The 24,078-nt window shown below is 42.5% G+C and overlaps 1 protein-coding gene across 6 annotated transcripts in view; it reads right to left on the minus strand.

Moving 5' to 3' along the window:
- Window positions 1-24,078, minus strand: part of Slc41a2 (solute carrier family 41 (magnesium transporter), member 2) — a 99,394-nt gene that overhangs the window by 53,392 nt on the left and 21,924 nt on the right. For all 6 annotated transcript variants that reach the window (XM_005374600.2, XM_013518965.1, XM_005374602.2 and 3 more), the window contains exons 3-6: window positions 23,678-23,785; window positions 11,554-11,625; window positions 8,628-8,772; window positions 5,130-5,276 (exon numbers count right to left, since the gene is read on the minus strand). In XM_005374600.2, coding sequence (XP_005374657.1) covers window positions 5,130-5,276; window positions 8,628-8,772; window positions 11,554-11,625; window positions 23,678-23,785 — 472 coding nt within the window. The remainder of the gene's footprint in view (window positions 1-5,129; window positions 5,277-8,627; window positions 8,773-11,553; window positions 11,626-23,677; window positions 23,786-24,078) is intronic.

Genomic DNA, 24,078 nt, shown 5'->3' on the forward strand with positions numbered 1-24,078 from the left:
CCCTGCGGCTTAGATTTGCACATCCCTGGTTATTGACAGCACCTTCCTATATGCCTGGTTTTTGATGCTACTGGAAATGAGACTTTCTTGATTTTATTTTTAGAGAAGTCTCACTGATGAAGTGTAAAGAAATGCAACTGACTTTTTGTATACTGGTTATATATCCTGTAACTTTATAAATTCATTTGCTCTACAAGTTTTTGGGTGAGTCTTTAGGGTTTTCGACACACAGCATCACACCATCTGCAAAGAGGGGTGCTTTCCTCTTCCTTTCTACTCTGGATGCTTTGCCTTTCCTTGTCTTGTCTATCTTGCTAGTACTTCCGGTGCTATGCTGAGCAACAGAGGCAAATCTTAAAGGGAAACTTTCCAATTCTGATGTTAGCTGTTGGCTTTTTTTAAAAAAATGGCCTTAACCATTCTGAGAAAATGTCCCTCTATATCTAAAGTGTCAAGAGTTTTTAATCAAGAAGAGATGTTGAAGCTAGGTGTGGAGGCACATGCCTGTAATCCCAGCACTCTGGGAGGCTGAAGCAGGAGAACTGCAAGTTTCAGGCCCAGTGTGGTCAACTTAGTGACTTAGTTGAGACCCTGTCTCAAAATAAAAAAATGGCCGAGGATGCAGCTCAGTGTGAAGGCCCTGGGCTCAATCCCCAGCAGCGATTTCAAAAGGAAAAGATGTTCAACTTAGTCGGAAACTGTCCCAGCGCTCTGGAGACAGCGCCGTGCCCACCTTGCCCTGTCAGTGTGGCACACACGTTAGCGGCACTGCCAACGATCTCGAGGACCAGCCCCTGCGGGCGTGCCACCGTGTTTCCGAGGTCGTTTACTGAGGACTTTACAGCTATGCTCATCAGAGCTACTGGCCTGAAGTTTTCTTGTGTCTTTGGGGATGGCGTCAGGATTACCCTAGGCTCTTAAAATGAGTTTGGAGGTGTCCCTTCTAGTTCGTTCTTCAGAAGAGTTTAGGAAGGGTGAGTTTCCGTTCTCAGAGTGTTTGGCAGAATTCAGCTGTGAAGACATCTGGTCCTGGGACCTTCTGTTGGGAGGTTTCACTTTTCTGCTTCAGTCTCTATTTAATTGGTCTGTTCAGGTGTTCTAGTCCTCCCTGACTCAGTCCTGGGAGAGGATGTTTCTAGGAACTGACCCATTTCTCTGGGTTCTCTCATTTGCTAGTATATAACTGTTCACAATAGCCTTTACGATCCTTGTTATTTCTGATATATCCACTGAAAGATCTCTATTTCCATTTCTGCTTTTATTTGACTCTTCTTTTTAATCTAGCTAAGGCTTTGTCAATTTTATTTTATTTTGTTCCAAGAAAAACCAACTCATTCTGTTGATTTGATCTACAGATTTTCTATTTTGTTTATTTTTGCTCTTCACTATTTCCTTCCTTCCAGTAATGTGATTTAATTTGTTCTTCTAGTTTCTTTCAGCATAATATTCAGCTGTTTGGGGTCTTTCTTCTTTAATGTAGGAATGCATGGCCACACACTTCCCTCTTCGAACTGTTTTTGCTGCACCTGAGAGGTCTGGTATGTTTCCATTCTCATTTGTCTCCAGGAATTTTTTAGTTTCCCTTCTGCCCTTCTTGTCTGACTCACTGGCTTGTTCAGGCTTATGTTTAGTTTCCACAGATTTATATACATTTACCAGTCTTCCTCTTGTTACTGCTTTCTAGTTTCACACCATCATGGTCAGGTAAGATTGACCATGATTGACCATATCGATATGATTTCAGTCTTCTCAAATTAGTTGAGACTGTTTTGTACCGTAATTTATATATATATATATATTTTTTTTTTTTGTACCGGGAATTGAACTCTCACTTGCCAGGCAGGCACTTATGCCACTGAGCTAGATCCCTGGCCCCCATAACATATATTTTGATCAGAATGCTCCATGCATATTTGAAAACAACTGGTATTAGGCTGCTGTTGAATGAACTATTTTGCATATGTCTGTTAGGTCCGTTTTGACCTAGAAGTCCAATGTTCCCTTACTGATTTTCTGTCTGGATGATCCACTGATTACTGAAAGTGGGATACTGAAATCCGCCACTATTACTGTATTACTGGCTATTTCTCCCTTCAGATCTGTTAACTAATTTATATATTTAGGTACACTGATATTGGGTGAGTATATGTTTATCACTCTTATAGCCTGTTGAATCTGTACATATGATAATCAACTTTATAAGGTCTTAGAAGAAATGAATATGATACAGGAAAAATAAAATGAAGGTGGAAGGATGGGGGGGAAAAAACTGAAATGTGTTATCACATGTACCATTCCCTACAGTGAATGGACGCATCGTGCACTGCAAATGTACTAATAAAAGTAAAAAAAAAAACCCAAAAACTGTTCTATTCTTTTGATTGACATCATGAGCCTTTTTTTTAACATCCAGTTCCATACACTATATCCATAACCAAAGCCTAGACCTACCAAGAAATCCCTCTTTTTATCTGTAGGATCACTAAGTGTTTTCAATATAGTTCAGGAATTAAACCATGTTTCTGAGAGCTGGCAGGACGACTGGGTGCTAGAAGTTAAAGCTGCTTGTTCCCAGTCCACGTAGTCAAATAAAAATGAGAGGCACCAACTGCTGGTCATATGAGGCCCCCTAGTGCTCGAGACGCAGAGCTTCCACGGTCCCTACACAAGGGCACTTGAGGCCCCTCCAGCCATCAGATCAACTGCGGTACCACCTCTAACCCCCTTCTGAAAAAATCCCTTTGTGGCTATCAACGACAGAGATGAAATGGAAAAGACCTGCTCTAATTCACCTTGAATTACTCTGATTTTCTTTTTATTCCTTGATCTAAACGATTAGTACATTACTATATAACATTCAAAATATTAAAAGTTTTAGACAACAAAATACTATGATAAGGTCTTTTACAGGGAGATCTCACTTCATGCAATTTTTAAAATAAAATTTGAAAAAGTCAGTACACATTATTTCTCTCAACAGCTGATCTATCTTCTGAGATCTCACTGTCCTTCAGCTACTCATTATAACAACAGTTGCATTTATTATAATGATGCTCTTCCATGGCATTCTCTTTCTTATCACTGTGTCTTCGGCCAAAGAGACACCTTGGCATTTAGCGACCAGCCGAGAGCTGGGCTGCAAATGCCTCACTGGGAACAAAGTATCGAAGCCTGCCAACAGGGTGCCTTCTCTTCTTGTGCACCTGGGGGACTCATCCCAGGACGGCTGCCACCCTCATCCCTAGCTTCCCTTTGCCCTTCCGAGCACAGCCACAGGACTGCTTTCCTCTAACGCTGGGGAGAACCCTCCACCCTCTCCCATTCCTTCTTATCTAACTGGTGGGACGAGGTAAAGGAGCACGAAGACCCTCACTCATGCTTCTCTGTGGGGATTCAGACCCCTGATGAGACTCCCTGCACCAGCACAGGTCCTCGGCTGCTGAGGGGTGAGGACCACAGGGTCCAGGTATTGGCCTGTGAGTCGATGGGTGAGGGGCTACTGCACTGCATTCCCCAACACCAGCCATAATGCACCATGACAGTCCCCAGCTTCAGTGTGTCTTCTAAATTGTATAGTAATTTAGAGAACGGAAAAGTCTGACCAATTTATCATCCCAACAATGCAAATTAGAGCAGATTTAAGATTACCTCTTTAATTATCTCACTCATTTTCTGTGCTTTTAAAAATTTGTTGAGTGGTAGGCTTGAACATCACCCTGAATACACTTAAGCATATATCGCTCTCTATGCAGTGACAAAGAGCCAAGATCTACGGACTGAGGTCTTACCTCTAGGCCACTGATCACTTACTGTCTTATATTCTACCTCAAGTGGATGCATCTTTATCTTCTAAATGGAACAAATTTCCCTGAATATGCACATCAAGTCTTACTGAATATCGCTTTTATGTCACTTATTACATAATTTAAGACAATTTTATATACTAAATGAAGCTTTTCTGGGTCCTGAGTTATAGAAATGATTGCATTTGGTAGGTTGAAGCCCTTTCTTTAGCTCAAGAACATGCATCTGCCAGGTGTGGTGGCACCCATTTGAAACCCCAGCTACTAGAGAGCCAGAGGCAGGCAACCGCAAGGTCCAGGCCAGCCTGGCCAAGACCTGCATCGATATAAAAATGGCTGGGGGCCCAGTGGTGCAGCACCTGCCTCACACCGCAAGGCCTACTACCAACTAACCAACACCTGAAGTATACTGAATTTGAAGAAAGAGTCACAGATACAACTTTTTCTGTACTGGGTGTTGAGCCGAGGCTCCCTGGACATGCTGGACAGCGCTCTACCACTGAGCTAGACACCCACCCAAGTATAACACATTGTTTTAAAGTGTACCACAAATCTGTATAAAATTCATGAAAATATGTCAGGATATCTGAATTAAAATGTTTGGCTTGGCTTATAAATTGTCTAATTTTTTGTTCTTTTTCCTTATTTTTTCATATTTTCTTTTTCAGTATGGCATCTAAAAGAAAAAAGTGAACGCACAACTAATGTTCAGTATTTAGCCAATGCTCACAAGTCATATTCATTTACTACTGGTAACAGGCTGAGAATACAGACGCGTTAAAATAATCCATTAGATCCTATAAATTTTCTGTCCCTACGCATCATGAATTACATGTACATGATGAGTCCAGCCTCACAACTTGGTCCATGTTTCTGATGGGGGAACATCCCTTGGTGGATTCCAAGTACCACCATAACCTTATATGCTTCAGTGGTATTGCAGGACACAAAACACAACAAGACAGACCGACTCCTGGCTGCCTGTGCATTCAAAAGAAAGAGCAGAGAGCACAGACAGACCTGTGTTCAAGCTTTCCTTCTACCAGGGGCTGTGTGTGGCCAGACCATCGAACATCTGAGACCTCAGTTTTCTTAAAATTTTTAAGTTAGAGATGAGAACCCTCATCTTATAGAGTCACAAACTCCGTAACAGAAAACAGTATGTGAGAACCACAACCACAGCAGGTGTGCATGAAATTATATATGGTTCCAATTGGTTCCAACCACCACTGTAAACAGATGAGGGTCTCCATGGATCCACGGTCCTGCTGCAAAAACGTCTACAGAGAAACTCTGGGTGTATAATTTAGTTTCAAGTCAACTTACCTAGACAGGAGTACAAACCCTGACTTATCCAAGCTAATATGGCGAGAGTTATAAGGTCGCCAAAGCTGGCAGCGATGGGCGTAGCCACGTTATCAGGGTTTATGCCAGTCTTCTTTGAACCGACAATAACACCAACCATTATTATTCCTAGAAGGAACAATGTTCATTACTTTCGGTATTGTGATGCAAAGAAAATCAATACTTCAAATACCAAAACATACAGGGTAGAGGAATAGTGTATCTGTTCTGGGTAGACTGCTTAGATAAACTGATTACACAAACAAACATTTTATTACTCTCATGCTTTGGCAAAACACTTTTCAACAAACCCCAAGTGGAAATCGCAGAAGATCTGAGAAACTCAGTGTTGCACCTGAAGAACTGAACGCCACTGTAAAACGATATGAAAGCTAAAATTTCCAGGTCGGTAATTTGCATGTCTTAGATTATAGACTTGTGTGCATCAAGGCCAAAGATTTCAATTTTAACCTTCAAATAAAGTATGAAAACACCAAAGCAAGGTGAGTCACATTTACATGCGTGGCAGCTTGGAAGAACCCCAGCAAAAACAGATTTGTTCACACATGGCAGCTAGAAGTGCTTGCTTCGTTTCATTATTAAGTGTTGAGGGATTAAGAAGCAGAAGTAATTACACTTTGAACAGTGGAGTCCAGAACACAAGAAATGGTCTTTGTAAAAGTTACATGTTTTTTTTTGTTGTTGTTGTTGTTAACTTATTCTACTTTCGCCATAATGGATTTTCAATTCAGGGAGTGCTGAGCTACACTTGCAGCCCCCCTACAACCTCCTGCCTTTTAGGACAAGGTCTTGCTAAGGTGGCCAGGCTGGCCTCAAACTTGTGACCTTCCAGCACCAGCCTCCCAAGCAGCAGGAATTACAGACCTTTGCCACCCCGTTTAGCTAAAAAATATGCTGTAAATGCCAAGTTTCTGCCTATAAACCTGAAATAAAACAACAAAAGATGAAAAAGTGACTCTGCAGTGGCACTTTTAAGTCTTCCTCTTCTTGAATCATATTCAGGGGAGAAATGTAATGCTTGCATCCGTATCTAACTATAGAGACCTGGCTCCTGCCAGCACGTCCATTAGGAAGGTGCAGTACGGAGAAAGTTGACACGCTTAGTGGATTTATGTACAAACTGTAAGTCGGTATGAAACCTAAATTTGGCCATGGAAAAAAAATGATAGAATCGTGCTGTAATTTCAGAATAAAAATGAGCGTGTATGTTTTTGAGTCCAGCATACTGAAGTGATGGATACTATAACTAAGGTTCTGGGGAGCAGGGTTTAAATTTGCCCCAAGGTCATACAGCTCGTAATTCTAGACCAAGGTTTTTTCCTGTATCCCATAAAGCCAAATGTAAAACCCAGAATTTTGTCTTACTTCACTAACACCTTCTATCTTATATTCTGGAACCTTTTTCTATTTTGTAGTATTTCACTTTCCTCTTTCATAGTATTATTGCAAAACTAGAAAAGAAAGCAATAGCAGAATAGTTTTAAAAATACGTTATGTTATGTGATGGTCCAATGAGACATGACTGCGATGATGACAGAAGCTTTGCCTCAAGTCAGCACATGTGAAGATCTGCGTGGGAGCTTCTCCAGACAGCGCCCCCACATCTTCGCAGCCTAAGACAAGCATTTCACACGCAGCCCGGCTGGGCGGGGAGGGCCGGGAGCCAGAAAACTTGGGTTTTCATTCTGGTTCTGCGCTGACAGGCTGATGAGACTGCAGAGCCTGCCCACCTGTCCAGTGAGTTTTTCCCCAGCTGCACATATGTTAAGATGGTTAAATAGTCAGGTCATCATAAAACCAGAACACAAGCAAGAAGCTTCAAACAAATGTACAGTATTTTAAAACTTGTAACTTTTGTTGTTTTTGAGATGATGTTGGAGCCGGGGATATAGTGCAGTGGTGCAAGTGCCTGCCTGGCAAGTGTGAGGTTGTGAGTTCGATTACTGGTACCAAAAAAGAAAAAAAAAAAAAAAGATGCTGTCTTCCTATATAGGTCAGGTTAGCCTTGAAGTCACTACGTGCCCAGGATTGCCTCAAACTTCTAGGAATTCTCCTACATCAGCCTCCAGAGTGCTGGGATCACAGGCATGCACTACCACACCCAGCAAAAGAAAATCTGAATTTTTTTAAAATAAAGTTTTTGATTGTTTTGAAAATCCTAGGCATTTCAACACCTGCTAGACTGAAAACTTGTGTGTGTGTGTATGTATTTATTTGTGAGACAGGGTCTTGCTTTGTAGTTCAGGCTGGCCTCAAACTTGTGGTGCTCCTCCTGCCTCAGCCTCCTGAGTATGCTGCCACGCCTGGCTTTAGACTGAAAACTTTTAAAACACTTTCAAAATGAAATCAAATCTAATAAATAAATTCAAATTTAAAAATTTTAAAAATATATAAATGAAACCAAATCACAAAGAAAGCAGAAGTGGCCTATAAACAGGGTACTTACAACAATTTTTTTATTTTACCAGAAATTCAATTTTCCAATAGCTTAACTTCATTCTGCTTAGTCAGTGCTAACTTCATTCAACTCTAGTAATGCTTAGTCAGTGCTAACTTCATTCAACTCTAGCAATTCTAGTAAAGACAAGAAACTACCCCTAATATTATTTAAATACTAAAATAAAATGCTAGAGGGGTATTTAAGAAGTCATCTTAATTTTGATAAGAATTCCCTAAACTCCCAGACTCTAGCTAAAAAGTAGCTCCATTGTAAGATAACCTGGCATGAGAATCTTTCATTTTTTAACTTTGCTGGTGATAAAAAGGCAAGAAGACAGCAGTCATGGCTTTCCATCATAAACTAGCCATCTGGGATAATGCTCACATCAGTAAATGCGAGATAATCCAACTGAGAAGTTCTCCTTGGAGCTGCTGGTCTGTAACATCCTACAGCCAACAATGAGCCGTCCCGGGATACGGTTATATCTGTATCGACAGAGACAGCGAAGGCATTTTTTCCCGAAATCTGAAACTTAAAAATTTTTTAACAGAGGGACTGCTTTTGAAACTGAGAATTCCTGGAATACTCCTTACTCACAAGATGAGCCAGCAGATCCCTGCGTAGTTTCCAGAAAGGATTTTCTCAGTTATCTGACTCAGAAACAAACAAATGTCTCGGCCATTTTCCTGATCTTACTGGTGGAATACCCTGCCTCAGAAAGCCAGCTCTAGGCAACACTACTGAAGTCTGGGATGACCTTCTTTTCTCTTAATCATGAACAAGTATCATTTAAATAAAGTCAACATCCTGAGAAATAAATTATTTAGAAATGGAAGACTAGCTGAGCGTGGTGCAGCCTGTAATACTAGTATTCAGGAGGCTGAGGCAGGAAAATTGCTGCAAGTTCTAGGCCAGCATGGAATATAAAGGGACACCCTGTCTCAAAAAAAAAAGAGAGAGAGAGGGGAAGGACAGATGGATGGATAGACTGTAGAGCAGGCATTTACTCACATACTTACCCTGCAGAAGAGATGCAATGAAGGCGGTCGCCACGCTGCTGGAGCACAGAAGTATGGAATGATCGAGGTAATACTTTCCTTCTGGAATCCAGCCCAATATAATTGCTGCCACAGCTGCTAGAAAACCAACTACTGTAGCCTGAACCTAAACATAAAATCCAACTGAATTAGAAACTTTTAAAACATTTACTATTTTCCCATGTAAACATTACACACAGGAGGCAGAAGAAAGCACGGCCTGCGGTGACTGAGCCGCACCAGCTTTCGAAGAAGCCCTGGTGTACTCTGGTGTTCAGGTCCCGGAGACACTGGGCTGCCCTGGCGCTCCAGGCGATTGCTAAGAAAATGCGGCCTGCAGCAGAGCACACAGGGCCCAGCCCGCAGCTCGCAGCTCCAGAGCTGAGGCTGGGATCCCATGGTGCGGTCTTCCTCCTGCTCCATGTTTATCCTGGGCGGGTCACTAGACTGACACCCGTTGACTCAATGAGCTTGTTTGGTTGGGTTTCTTGGTTGCTGGTGTTTGTTTTTTGCAGTACTGGGCTGGGTACTGCTCACACCGGCTAGCCATGGGCTCTGCCGTGGAGCTCCACCCCCAGACCTCTTTTTTCTTTTTATTTCTGAGGCAGGATCTGGCTGAACTGCCCAGGCTGGCCACAGACCCACGAGCCTCTGCCTCCGGACTTCCCTGGTATCTGAGATTGCAGACGTGCACCTCCAAGCCCGCTCCAACCAGAGCTTGCTCAGGTCCCACTGTGCACAGTGCGCTGAGCTCTGAGTGGGGCTGCAACCCTGGTCCGAATATATCCCCGCTGCACAGAGCTCTTGGTCATCGGAGAAAGAGACATTCAAACATGACCTCAGAGCTGGATGTAGCGGTGCAGGCCAACACTGTGGGAGGCTGAGGCAGGAGGATCAAAACTTTCATATCATATCTACCCTTCACACCCAGGAAGAGGCTCGCATGTGCCCAGCTCAGGCCCTTCCCGCATGCCTCTCCTTCACAAGCTGAGGTAGGAAGAGCCCTAGGGAGAGAATAACCTTTACCCCCAAGCCTACCCACCCCACTCCATTTTCTCTTCCTCTTGCTTTTGTTTGCTGGTAACTGGGCTCCACCCCTGCAGCCTCCCTGGCTGGCACCACGGGGTCTTGACTGATCTGCCTGGCTTCCCTGGTCTTTCCACAGCCATGGTGGAGTGAGGCAGACAAAGATAGGCATCGGGCAATGACAACAGGTCAGCGAATCCCAGCCTACTCAAGCAAGCAGTTGCAAGAAGAAAGGATAACAAGAGAAAGGTGAAATAAGATTGGAAGGAAGTTACAAGCCGAGATGGAAACGATTAGAATGATCTGATGAACAGTTCACACACAACTCGTATTACTTCATGAGAGGTTAGGGAACTTAAACCAAGAGCATTCCTATAATCCCAGCACTTTGGGAGGCTGAGGCAGGAGGATCATAAATTGAAGGCTGGCCTAGGCAACTTAATGACTAGGTGAGGCCCTGTCTCAAAATTTAAAAAATATGAATAATGAAAAGGAATGGAGATGTAGCTGAGTGCAAGGCCCTGGGTTGACACCCCGCCCCCCAGTTTAGGGCGGCAGTGGCAAACTTGTGGCATTGTGCCGCAGCGGGCTGTCTGTGTTATTAAAGCCCTAAAAGCTTTGCCATCACTGGTATGGGGCATTTAAAAAATAGAAGCGAACGTATTTTCAAATTTGTAATTTTAGCGTCCTCTTGATCATTAAATATTCTGATGGCCGCCTCTGCATAGATTCTTACAGGTTCAGGCTGGAATGGGCTTTCAACTTCTCTAACATGCTGCTGTGATTTATTATTATTATTATTATTATTTTTTTTTTTTGGTTTTTCTCCGGTACCGGGAACCGAACTCACGACCTTGCGCTTGCCAGGGAGGCGCTTTTGCCGCTGAGCTAAATCCCCAGCCCCGCTGCTGTGATTTAAAAGAGAGCCCAGGAAGGTTAAGTAAGTTAACAAGGCTATGCAGCCGGTTCTACGAGAGCTGAGATAGGATCCAGACTTACTTATCTCCGAGCCTACAACCTCAGCAGCCACTGCACACACCATAAAAACAAGGCCCATGTTCCAACCACGCCTCTCTCTGAAATGCGTTACACAGATCATGCTCCCACTACCTTGTGCTCAAGCATACGTCCTGGCTGAGCTGACATTCAAATCAGTGTGCGCCTCCTCAGCTCCGGCTAGCGAGGGTTACCAGGGGTACATGCAGCCTTCTGAGAGGGGGCTAGGGCAGGACACGGCACAGGCAGAAGGCATACGTAGCTGAGATCAGAAAGAGCCAGAGACTCCGTATTACCTGTGCTTCGGTGCCTGTTACAGGTGACTGAATGTACTTGTTTATGCTAACATTAACAAGTTAAACAAATGGCTGACCAAAACATGATCAGTTTAATTAAGCAAATAATATACTTCAAAAACTTAAAGTAGGCTTTGGCATGGTGGTACAAACCTATATTCCCATCTACCCTCTGAGGCTGAGGCAGGAGGATCACTTCAGCCCAGGAGTTTGAGATCGGCCTGGGCAACAGAGGAAGACCTTGTCTTGAAAAAAAAAATTAAGTACAAAACTAGCACCTAAGTAAATATTAAATAGTTATTTGTACAAAATCTGGCTCTATTATTTGTGACAGGAAATATTTCTTATACTTTCCCATATTTTATATATTATATGTTTTCATATCTGGAAGAAGTTGCTAAGTTTCTAGAGAAAGAATCTCAGAAGTCATTCAGTCTATCACTTTTTCAAGGTACTAAATCACTGATTTGATAGTGTCTGAAACAATTAAATGGCAGACTTCACAGCACTACATTACTACATTGCTCCATTCTTACAACAGCACCCATGATCTGAAACAATATCTGCAAACCAACGTGTGTTTCACTCACCTGCTTTAAAGCCAAGTTGCCGATGATGAGGTTCCATTTCTCAATGGGGGAGTCCATCTTGCCAACGTTCACCTGTGGAGGGGGGTGTGTTCAGGATCACTGAATGCACGAGATGCTATATGCGCTGTTTAAACAGCAACACATGAAGTGTCAAAGTACAGCAGGATTCTTTAATAAGTCTCATGAGCACCTATAGCGCTTTAAATATAGTTCTAAACTTGTGCCAGGCACAGTGGCACACATTCGTAATCCCATTACTCCAGGAGGCCGAGGCAGGAAGATCACAAATTTAAGCCCAGGCTGGGTAACTTAGTGATTTAGTGAGACCTTGTCTCAAAAGCAAAAATAAAAAAGGGCTGGGATGTAGCTAATGCAAAGGTGGTAAGGACTTGGCTTTAATCCCCTGTAGCATCCCCCTTACAGCCAGACACCAAAAAACAAAACAAAACAAAACAAAACAAAACAAAACAAAACAAAACCCCAAAATTCCCTGAATTCATTACCAGCCTACCATCTAACATTTGGCTTAGCAAAGATTTTTATAAAATACAAAAATTGTTTTTAATTTAACTACCATAGAAGAACTAGTAGATCATCTACTTGCTGTTATTTTACAACTAACATCATCACGTATCATCTTTTATTTATATACTTACATATATATAATCTTTTATTATACAATCAACAAATCAGACGACATCACTTGATACCTACAACTTGTTCGGTCTTCTTAGGGAGTAACAAGAGACCTTTTCCCAGCACACACTGCATTCCTGTATGTGCCTAAGTCCCACACAGGTAGTATTTCAGTGAACTTTCTTAATAGCTCTTCTAACTTTACAGCTATGAAAACTGAAGCACAGAAAAGTTAGGGAATTCGCCAGTCACAGCTAATGAATGGCAGATCTAGAACTCCACCTTCAAGAATCTGACTCAAGAGCCAGCTTTGGAATTCCTGTGCTCTTTTTCAATATCTTTTGTTTCTCTCCTCTTGGTCAACTTTATTTTTTAAATTTTTATCGGTCCATGTTTGCGGTACAGAATAATCACATGTGGGGAGCTGGCACATGTACATAATACATCCAGATCTTTGCCCTTTCCCGTCCTCTTGAGTCGAATTGTAGTCTTTTACTTCTTTGTAGAAAAGCATCTATTTAATCTAGACTTTAAAACTGGCATGACCCAGACTTCAAATTTTGATGTGAAGTCCTAGATTTATATCATAAATGAAACTATTTTATTTACTTTTATTATTAGTGCCTATTAATTTTATAAAATACTTGGTTTCAATGCACATATTTTGCTCACACACATCCCGTGCGTCCTCCCCTATTCCCCTCCTCCTACAGAACAACACTCCCCCTCCCGCTGTCACGGATCTTCCGTGGCTTCCGTCATCAGGGGAACGTGTGCTACTTGCCTGCGTCTGGCTTATTTGGCTCAACATGCTGATCTCCAGACCCACCCATCTTCTTTGTTTTTTTCTTTGTTTTTTTTTTTTTTTTTTTTTCTGGTACCAGGAATCAAACTCACGACCTTGCACTTGCCAGGCAGGCGCTGTGCCGCTGAGCCAAATCCCCAGCCCCCCGCCATCTTCTTTAAGCCAGACTTTGTGCACAGAGGCCCAATATAAACAATTACATAATTCTGAGCCGACAGCACTTACCTCAACGTCATAAAACTAATGTCATTCGAAGAAATGTTGAGCAAAAAACTCTAGATAGAAGCAAATCAATCACGTATGCATAATCAATATTCGAGTCATGCTTAAAACTGTTGACATTAACAATTTATTCAGGACACATATTTTAAGCATGTACCTCAACTATTAAAATGTATAGCTCGTTCTGCCGAATGGAAGAATATGCTAAGGTAATTATTCACATACTCAACTGTTCCATGAGCCGGATCTTATTTCTCAACCACTTAGGATTCAGAAAACGTTATGTCCAAGCATGCCAAGTTTTTCTAATGCAGTCATTTAAAAACAAACAATCATTGGTAAAAATCCTATACTGGGTTGGATTTCAACTACTCATCATTTGTTTAGTCACTGAAGATTTTCAAATATTAAAACAACCTATAGGTGAATAGGCAAAGATAGAGATACACAGGGTTGTTGAGGGGTAATTTCAACTGCAGGCGAAAGCGCCGGCCTGCTGGATTCCTATCAGCAGGTAAAGTGCCATATCAACATTTCTTCTACCAATGTCAAAAACAGATTCTACTCTGTAATCGCACTCTGGACTTCGGTCTCAAGTCCAGAGATACACAAATATTGAGATTCTCAATAGAGTTAGTCATGTAGTCTTTATTTGTGTATTTCTCTATGAGACCTGGAAATCGAAATCACTGATGAAATTCATGCTTGCTGCCCTAGGACCCCTGGGGCTTTGCTCAGATGACTGATAAGCGACAAGCAGTGTTTAAAGAGGGAACCTGGATCAGGTTGAGAGCTCCAGAAACAGGCCCGAGAGAAATCAGTAGTATTTTCAATAACATTTAGAAAATGTCTGTAGCCACAGGCAAGTCTAAGATGCTTCCATGGAAAGGGTGTGCAGTGGAGATGAACTAGGAGTGGATCGACACGGGCGACAGCGTGCCTGGGTGCCATGACCCGGGTGTGCCGCTGTGCAGAGGCGTGGGCCCTGCTGAGGCCTGGTGCTGCACTGCTCAAAAGCCAGGTTCCAACAATGACCTGGGTTGCCATTGACAGGAACTCCTCTGAACCTTGGAAGGCAAATGTGAAACAGAGGCCATTATCTCCACAGAGCAGACGGACACGGAAGGTCCAGATCTCCTTGCTACACCGCCCACTGGGATTTCCTGCCCTGCACCAGAGTGTCGGGCTGCTTCTCTAAAGGTCCTGCTCTGATCTTTACACCTCCAACGGCCCCCACTCTCCCACTAAATTCTTCTTCTTCTTCTTTTTTTTTTTTTTTTTTCTTTTTGAGACAGGGTCTCACTATGTAGTTCAGGCTGGCCTTGAGCTCACTTTGTAGTCCAGGCTGGTCGCGAACTTGCAATGATCCTCCTACCTCTGCCTCCCAAGTGCTACGATTACAGGCGTGCGCCACCACACCCGGCTCCCACTAAATTCTTTATAGCTACACTAGATGCTATGGCTGTTTTGTGGACAAACCAAAGTGATACTACAACCTTATTTAATTAATCTGTAACACTATTTAATTAATTTTCTAGCACACAAAGTAAAGCTTCGCATATAGTAAAGATCAAAAATATCTGAATTAGCTGAGCATGGTGGTGCACACCTATAATCCCAGCACTCAAAAGAGGCTGGGGCAGGAGGATCACTGTGAGTTGGAGTCAAGCCTAGGCTACACAGTGAGTTCAAGGCCCACCTGAACGACATAGCAAGACCCTGTCTCAGAAAACCAAAAACAATTTTTTAATTAATAAATTAGAAAGGTAGATTATAAAATAACTATTAGAGAATCAGGTGTTCTCTGTGAAGAGGTTTGAGGCAACAGAGGTCAGTTCTGCCTAGAGTAGAAAAGCACTCATTGGTTTATGCCAGACAGCCTGCTCCTGGGAACAGTTAATAGGCTTTGCAGAACGCCCTGTGTCTACCATTTTTGACTCTTGTATATCTAGCATTCAGAAGCAGAAAATACTAGACCTCAGATAACAGAACTTAAAGAATCACTATACTTCCTTTATTCTCCAATTATATGCTACTGCTACATATCTATAATTTTTATATATACTGCTGAGAGATTAAAATCAGTTAAGTAAATCATGTCCTTAGAAATAAATTTTGACTAAGTAAAAGGGCAAGATAAAGTTGATTTGGATTCAATACTGTATTTAACTCCCTTGTTAAAATAGTAAAGCTGTCTTACTGAAATCTTTTTATCTGTGAATATTTAACCCTGAATTTTATACTGTCGTTCTTAAGGACAACTGACCCCCAGCAGACTGAGTGAGCCGGATATCCCTTGTACTCTGTGTTTTAATTTCTCCGTCTTTATTCTAAGGCCCTAGGTATAATCCTACCAACTTATTTATCTTGATTCTCCTGTGGAGAATCATAAAAATGAGAAAAGATCCTTTAAATCCTTAGTATATGAAATAAAAAGATTGATCACAGATTGGTCTTCTATAGCTATAATGATATTTTCCTCTGCTTTTAATAAGTGAAAATAAATACTTCATTTTTTAAAAATCTGTAAAATTTTTCGAAAGAATTATTTTTTCATGCGTACATGCAAAGCCCAGCTTTCAAACAGTGCTTGTGTTAACATCTGTGCTTCTTTCGGGACCAGGGAGCACAGGCAGGATCCCCTGCGGTCCCAGGTAGACATGAAGGGCGTGGGAGGGAGGACACAGGAGGAAGAGGAACTTCACCACTGGAGCTGACCCTGGAGACATGACTAGGTGGAGAGTGGGAAGGGAGGAGGTGACATCATGTCGACAAGCTGATAAGAAACACTGTAAAAAGAGCATGGCTGGAGTAAGAAAATGGTGAGTTTAGTTCTGAATGTGGTCAGAGGCATCCTGTAGATGCCAGAAAATTGAGCTCTGGGCTTGAGAATGAGACTGGAGATATGGACCTGGGGCTCTCCATGTGCAAGCAGTTGAAAAAATTTCAAAAAAACCTCAAAATAAGAGGATGAGCAAAGAGGCGGGTGTGGTGGCGCACGCCTGTAATCCCAGCACTTGGGAGGTTGAGGTAGGAGGATCGTTCCAAGAATGAAGCCAGGGGCTGGGGATTTAGCTCAGCGGCAAAGCGCCTGCCTGGCAAGCGCAAGGTTGTGAGTTCGGTTCCCGGTACTGGAGAAAAACCAAAAACCAAAAAAAAAAAAAAAAAAAAAAAAAAAAAAAAAAAAAAAGAGAAGATGCAGCAATGCAGGAAGTGGAGAATTAGGGAGTGGAGTCAAGGAGCCCAGGGCTCTGAAAGTCCAGGGCACAGGTCCGTGAAGAGCCTGCGGGAGGGGCTCTGCGGCTTTTGCCACTAGGAGGCCATCACCCTGGCGGCTGTGAACACTGGCCTAGCGTGGATGAGGCCCGGATTCCACCCCCAAAATACCAAAAATAGTAATAATCATCAATAATCAGTCATTTACCTGAACCTGCTCTAACAGCTGAGAGTATCAGAATAAACCGGACAATGCTTTGATAGCATTCTTCAAGCCAAAACTGATCAGAAGAAGCAAAGAAGGTCACTATATATTGACTAAGGGAACAACTCAACAAGAAGAGCTAACAACTAAAAACATACAGGCACCAAACACCGCCACATCCAACTTCATAAAACAAACCTAAAAGATCACATGAACATCAACATAATTATAGTGGAGACCTAACACCCCAGTGTCACAAACAGATCAACTAGACAAAAAAATCGACGAAGAAATATCAGAACCACACCTTCTAACAAGTGGACTAATTAGATATCTAAAAAATGTTCTGCCTAACAACAGAACGCACATTCTTCTCAGCACCAGAGGACTTTCTCCAAAATAAACCACATATTAGCCCACAAAGCATGGTTAAATAAATGCAAAAGAATCACATTGAGCATGCATATTATCAGATCATATTGCAATGAAACTATAAATCACTGCCAAAACCCCCACAGAAATTATGCAAACACATGGAAATTAAAAATACACTGTTGAATATCCAATGAGTCACAGAGGGAATCCAGGAAGAAATCCTAGAATCCGATAATGCCAGGAGAACATCTGGGACCAGGGAAAGAAGGTGGTTTAGAGCTGCAATGCCCATGGGAGAAGGATGGAGTGAGCCCAAGTACATAACCTACGATGCACCCCAAGGGCCTAGAGAAACAAGAACAGCCCAAATCCAAAGCTAACAGAAGGAAGGAAATTACAACGATGGGAGCACAAATTAATGAAACAGACTAAAAACAACACAATGACGCAGTGAATCAAAGAGCTGGTTCTTTGAAAGAATGAAATAGCTGGGCATGGTGGTGAATGCCTCCAATCCTAGCACTTGGGAGGCTGAGGAAGGAGGATTGTTCTGAATTCAAGGCCAGTTTGGGCTACACAATAAATTCAAGGCCAGCCTGTACTACAAAGTGAAACCCTGTTTCAATGCAATTAGAAATGAAACGTGGCCAGAAATGGTGGCACATACCTATAATCCTAACACTCAGGAGGCTGAGGCAGGTGGATTGCCTTAAGTGTGAGGCCAGCTTGAACTATGTAGTGAGACACTGTTCCCTACACACCAAATATGAAAAAGGCGAATCACAATGGACACTGCCAAAATCCAGATGAATATTAGTCATTACTTTGAAAACCTAAACTCTGATAAATTAGAGAATCCAGAAGTAATGGGTAGTTTACTAGATACACATGACTTACCAAAACTGAATCAAGAAGATACAAAACCCCTGAGTAATCCAACAATAGGTAATGAAATTTAAGCAGTATTTTAAAACCTACCAAGAAAATCCCAGGTCATGAAGGATTCACCATTGCATTCCTCAGGAAAGATACAACGCTAATGCTTTTCAAACTCTTTAATGAACTGAAAGAAAAGGACTACTCCCAAAGTCATTTCTGAATGCTAGAATTAGACTGACTCCAAACCAGACAAGGAACCAACTAAAAACCAAGGAACGCAAGCAAAACTATAGGCCAACCTCTCTAATGAACACAGATGCAAAAAGCCTCAACAAAATATTGGTAAACACAGTGCCACAAACCATCACAAAGACCATCCATCATGACAAAGTAAGCTGCATCCCAAGGATGCAGGGACGGTTCAACATACATAAATCAATAAATGGAACTGTGGTGGTGCATGCCTGCAATCCCAGCACTCTGGAGGCTGAGGCAGGAGGACTGCCATGAGTTTGAGTCCACCCTGGGCTACATACATAGTGACTGCAAGGCCAGCCTGGGGGAAAAAAAAAGGGAATAAAGCACATGGAAGCAAGGACAAAAATCACACGATCATCTCAATACACAGAGAAAAAGGCTTTGACAAAACCCAACATCCATTCATGATAGAAGCCCTGAAGAAAACAGGTATAAAAGGACCTTATTTCTCTCCTAGGCTTCCACCCTCCCTCACTCGGTCCCTGCCCTCTGGGCCTCCAATGCTGTCCCTCTAACAGCAGGTGCCAAACTGGAATGTGCACCGGAGTCACCCGGAGAGCTCATTAGAACAGGCCGCTGGCTCAGGAGCTCGGCAGGGCTGGGAATGTGCACCTCTCACAAGGCAGAGAAGGCCGCACGTGAGGACATCGCCATCCACAGCCACATGGCATCAGGGAGAGTCCACCTCGGCCCCTGACACCACCTGCACTGCAGCCTCGGAGCCTCGCTTTCTTATTTCCTTCAGCTTATGGCTGAAGTATCTTATCAGACTGAGTCTTCGCCAGCGGAAGGTAACAGCCCCCCTCTCCCCGAGCAAGGCCCAGCCAGGTCACTGCAGGGGTGGGGGTGGGGGTAAGAGAAGCCTGCCACGTCCCGGGCTGCCAATCAGCTTTGCAGGCCCCTCTTAAATATGAACAGAAAAACACATACAGCCAGACCGTCCAGGATGATACCTAATACAGAATACAGACACCTCAACAACGATACAAAGATGAAGATTAAATTTTCCTTTATTAGATTTAATGGTGATATGTGATCAAATTAAATGACAAATTTCACTTGCAGTTGTCTTGTTTTGTTGTTTTTTGAGATAGAATCTCACTGTGTAGTTCAAACTGGACTTAAATTCACTATGTAGCCCAGGCTGGTCTTGAACTCACTATCCTCCTGCCTCAGCCTCCCAGTGCTGAGATCACAGGCGTGTGTCACTATGTGCAGCTACTTATGATATATTCTTTTTAACAGATTCCCTTAGCAGATTCCCTACACTTTTGCCTATTTCCAAAGGGATCGGCATGTTCAATCTACAGTTATGTCAGGCAAAAGCTGGGTGATGCTCAAGAACAATGTTTTCAGAAGTATTTTCTCTGAGGTAAGCAGGCCAAAACCTCACTTTTCCCGGCAATGTTATCAAGTTGCTTAAATGCCTGAATGTGTATTCATCAGAACAAAGTTCACATTCCAACTAGTGAAACTGGAGCCACCTTTAACTCCCATTCTAATAAACTTCTTCCTCACATGCTGCTACTTTCATCTTTGGAAGCCTCTTCCTTATTCTCTTAACCACCAAAACCTCGGGACTGAGTTCAACCCAAGTAGAAGGTTCTTCTTACTTCGAAGAAAATGGAAGTGGGAAAAGATGGCAGTGAGAAATGAGTGGTAACTTCACTAATGTCAGAGCCTTAAGAAAGCTCTGTATGTTGTTTCTGTCTCGTTATGTTAATGAGCGCACCTGATCGTACTGCAGGTGCACGCCAAGATCGCGTGGGACAGGCAGTGCTCAGCCGTCACTAACCCTCATTATGTAACAAACTATTGGGATAGGAAAATAAATAGACTAAGCTTTAAATATTTTATCACAATTTCATTATTAGATATTTTTGAGAACCAGAATTTCCTAGCACTGAAGCTGTTGGATTCATCCTGTGGTTCCTACATTTCACAGTCATAATATTACACTTTCAAATAAAGTCACTAGACCTTTTCTTTTTGGCTAGCTTTATCCATCTAGATCCTACTGAGAATGTGGTGTCACCGAATTATTAAACTTTCTTTCCTATCATATAACTGGTAAAAGACACCTCCCATGCACTCCTGGGTTTGAGGATTCTGTTGAGAGTAAAGATGCAATTTCACTGCAATAATCCCATAAACTGAAGCTTGTCCACTGAATATGACACCTTCTAAATGTTTTCAGACAAGGCTAAGATATTTGACAGTACATTTTTTGTTTTGATGTTTTTAAATGCATTTATCATTTTATATTATTACTTGAGAAGAATTTGGCCTTAAACCTTTGATCCCAAACTGTAGTAACAGAAACATGTACCTCGCCTTCAAGAAAGCAAAAAAGTAACGAACTTCCATCTCCACACTAGCTTTTACTACCACTTTTAGTATCTACTCTAAAGTCAGGTGACAGGATTTTCATAGCATGTATCATATAAGAAACGCTGGTGCCCTCCAACGGTGCCGTCCATCCTTCCGGCTACTTCAGCAGGCTCCGGTGGAGAACCGCTTTCTCTACGCCCGCTGTGCTGGTAACTGTTCCCTGCAGTGTGACATTAAGGCTCTTCTGGTCACACAACTCTTAAATGTAGAACCTCTCCATCTTGTTTCAGTATCTTATGGCAGTAATTTGCAAGACAGTTGAAAACTTCCCCTGCATCATATATTTTCCTTAGTGTCAGCTATGTTTGCCTCCTGGAATCTGGACTCAGGGGTGCTCCAGATCTGCTCAAGGCTCAAAGGGTCTTGCCCGGGTTTTCCTTCAGCTACCACCTGCCCGGGCAGGGAGAGTGTGGGCTCAGGGCTGCACCCACTTGAGGTCTGCACCTCTCCTCTCCCGCTCCCAGCCAATCCACACGGATCACGTGGAAACGGGGTTTTATCTTGAGTTGGTTAGCTTGTTGTATAAATTTAAATTATGTAGATACACGTTGTAAGAAAGTCTACTTGCTAAAGCAAACCTATCTAGAATGCTTCACATGACCTTATGATCCTGATCCAATCTGAGAGTGACCGAACAGTTTTTTCTTCCCGTCATCTGCTGGGGCCAATGCAGTACTCTTACTCAGGGTCAGGCTCGCTCATCACCTCCTCAGAGGTCTGCTCTACACGTGTAACCTAAAGCGGCCCTTGCAGAGCTGGGCCTGGTGGTGCAGGCCTGTAAGCCCAGCACCTGGGAGGCTGGGTCAGGAGGATAAGGAGTTTGAGGTGAGGATGGACTGCACATAAGTTCAAGGCCAGCCTGGACTATGCAGCGAGAGCCAGTCTCAAAACAAAAACACAAAACCAAAACCAAAACAAAAGCCCTCCTAAGTCACTCTGAGTCACCCTACCCTGCTTCACTTCCTTCACCAGCCTTCCCGACCCCTGGACTTTTCGTGGACATTCCACAGCAGCAGGGGCTTGCCTGCCTTGTAGATGGATGAATTCTTATTTTATTCCAGGGGCTGGGGTGATGTAGTTTATATGCAAATTATCCAAGATCTGGCCAGTATGTTGCCCTGCATCTTTGTGGAAGCATTCCTTTGCTTTTTGGCAGGATAAGACATTCCAGGTTCATCTTACACTCTCCTGCTCCGGGCCAAGGAAGTTCTACAATTCTCCAGTCCATTTAATATTCAGCAGTCACAGTGATGGCATGCTAGATGCTAGACTAAAGTGAATTTACCGAAGTAATTCTCCCTGGTGAGACTGGACTCTCCCAAAGGGCTTGGCCAGAATTCCTGGACATCATCTCCAGCCTATCAACTGACCACAGGGAGAAGCAACAAGATTGCATCCGCAAATAGTATTTCTGAAATAGTGAACACCAGAAACTTTACATATTAAGTGCCAAAAATACTTTGTACTGGGGTTGAAGACCTTAGCCGGAATTTCAATGACCTAATCTATCTAAAACATTGGTAATTGCTAGCATGTCCAGGCTTGAAGACCATCCCTACCTGAGGAGGCTGGTGGGTTTGTGTTACTGGGTATCTGCTGGCTTTATAAAGTGTAACTCAGTTGTCCCGGCAGGGAAAAGGGAAATCCCTGGAACGGGACTTAACCCATTCTACACAGCTCTGTGGCCTGGGAACAGTCACTTAGCCTTTCTAAGCCTCAGTTTCTCCCTTGCCAAGCAGGAATGGCAGTGTTGCTGGTGGGTACCCCTGTAAAACAGCTGGCACGGGGCCTGGCACACAGTGAAAGCTCATGAGTGCCAGCTATTTCGCCGAATTCTGTGGCTACCTGGCTTCTGTTTGTAAGGGAGCAGTTCAGAAAGTTTGACAGTGCACACAAAGCATTTCACCTTACCTGAAAAAACCAAAATGCTGTCTGATTGCTCAGCTGACTGGGGGCTGGCACTGACTGAGCAGATCTTCACTGAAGCGACCTGCTCACTACCTTTGTGTTTTAACCTGGTTTCACAATGCTAAGCCTAAAAAGAATGTTATAGCAATGTCCTCCTGGGCTTCTGAAAGTAACTCAGAAGCCTGCTTGTGGCAGTATTTAAAAAATGTTAAACTTAAAAAAACAAAAAAACTCCTGAGTGACAATTTAACAATCTGTGGCTACAACACAGAAGTGCAGATCTTTTCCAAACATTAATTTATAATCCTAGAATTTGTCCTAAAGGAAAGCACAAACACGTATTTGTAAGAATATTCATCACTATTGCTTATAATAGCAGAATATTAGCAAGAGTTATGGTGAATTAAATTGTGGTAGAGGTGTAAAACATAAAAATACATAAGTCAAATAAAAATAATGACACGGATCTATACTACTCATAGGATAGATTTTTGTGATGTATTTTAAATGGAAATAACAGATTACAGAAGAATATACAGGACTCTGGTTCTTCTTTAAAATACACAGTATGGCCAGGTGTGGTGGCACAGGCCTGTAATCCCAGCACTCAGAAAGCTGAGGCAGGAAGACTGGGATGACTTCAAGGCCAGCCTAAGCTACACATTGAGTTCAAAGCCAGCCTGAGCTATATAGCAAGACTCTGTCTCAAACAAACGAAAATATACAGTATGTATGTATGTATGTATTCCGATATACCTAAGCACATGTATAAGTACAACAGAATGTATACCAAAATATTAATAGAGATTATGTCCAGGAAGAGAAATAGAGGTAATTCTGCATTTTCTTCTGTATACCTTTTTTCCTGTTCTTATTTTTATAATAAGCGTATAGTATTTTTACAATCACAAAAAGTAAATACTACCCAACCAACCACAGAACCACAAGGAATTTCAATGATCTAATTTATCTAAAACATTGGTAATTGCCAGCATGTCCTGGCATCAAAGGAGGCAAGTATATTACTTCTTCTCGTGATAAAGATAGCCTGTCATTCTCAGATTAGACAATCCGGAGTTTTCAGGCTGTAATACCAGTCATAACTACGTAGCACATCTCTGAGGTTCAGAAACATATCCTACAGGAGAAAAACTATTTCCCTGATGCATGTTTTTTTAATGGAGAGGAAGCAGGACGAGTGAGAACACACGCAGGCAGAGAAAACTTACTGCGGTGGATAACCTGGATGCCAGCGTCATTTCCAAATTGCCTTTGAGGCCAAGAAGTGCAGGAACTAAGATGAAAACTTCTGTTACGTTTTTGAACACTTCCCAGTGCTGTAAAAAAGATTAAAAAATAGAAAAATTTCTAAGACTCTTAAAAATGACATTAAAAGAAAGAGATTTCTAAAAATTCTAGTTTCTTTTTCCAACTTTGTGCCTACATTTGGAAGTGCTGCACAGGGAACATTCAGCTTGATCCCAGCCTCCTGAGCTCTGAAGCACAGACAGAGTCACTTTGGGAAACTCAGACTGGGGTGACAGTTGACAGTCACCACAGCCATTCTACACATTACACAACCCCGAAACCTGCAGTGTGACTTTATCACGTCATGACAGAATCGCAGTCA

The sequence above is a fragment of the Chinchilla lanigera genome, unplaced genomic scaffold, assembly GCF_000276665.1.
Source record: "Chinchilla lanigera isolate Chin_1 unplaced genomic scaffold, ChiLan1.0 scaffold00004, whole genome shotgun sequence".
In the NCBI taxonomy this organism is placed as follows: Eukaryota; Metazoa; Chordata; class Mammalia; order Rodentia; family Chinchillidae; genus Chinchilla; species Chinchilla lanigera.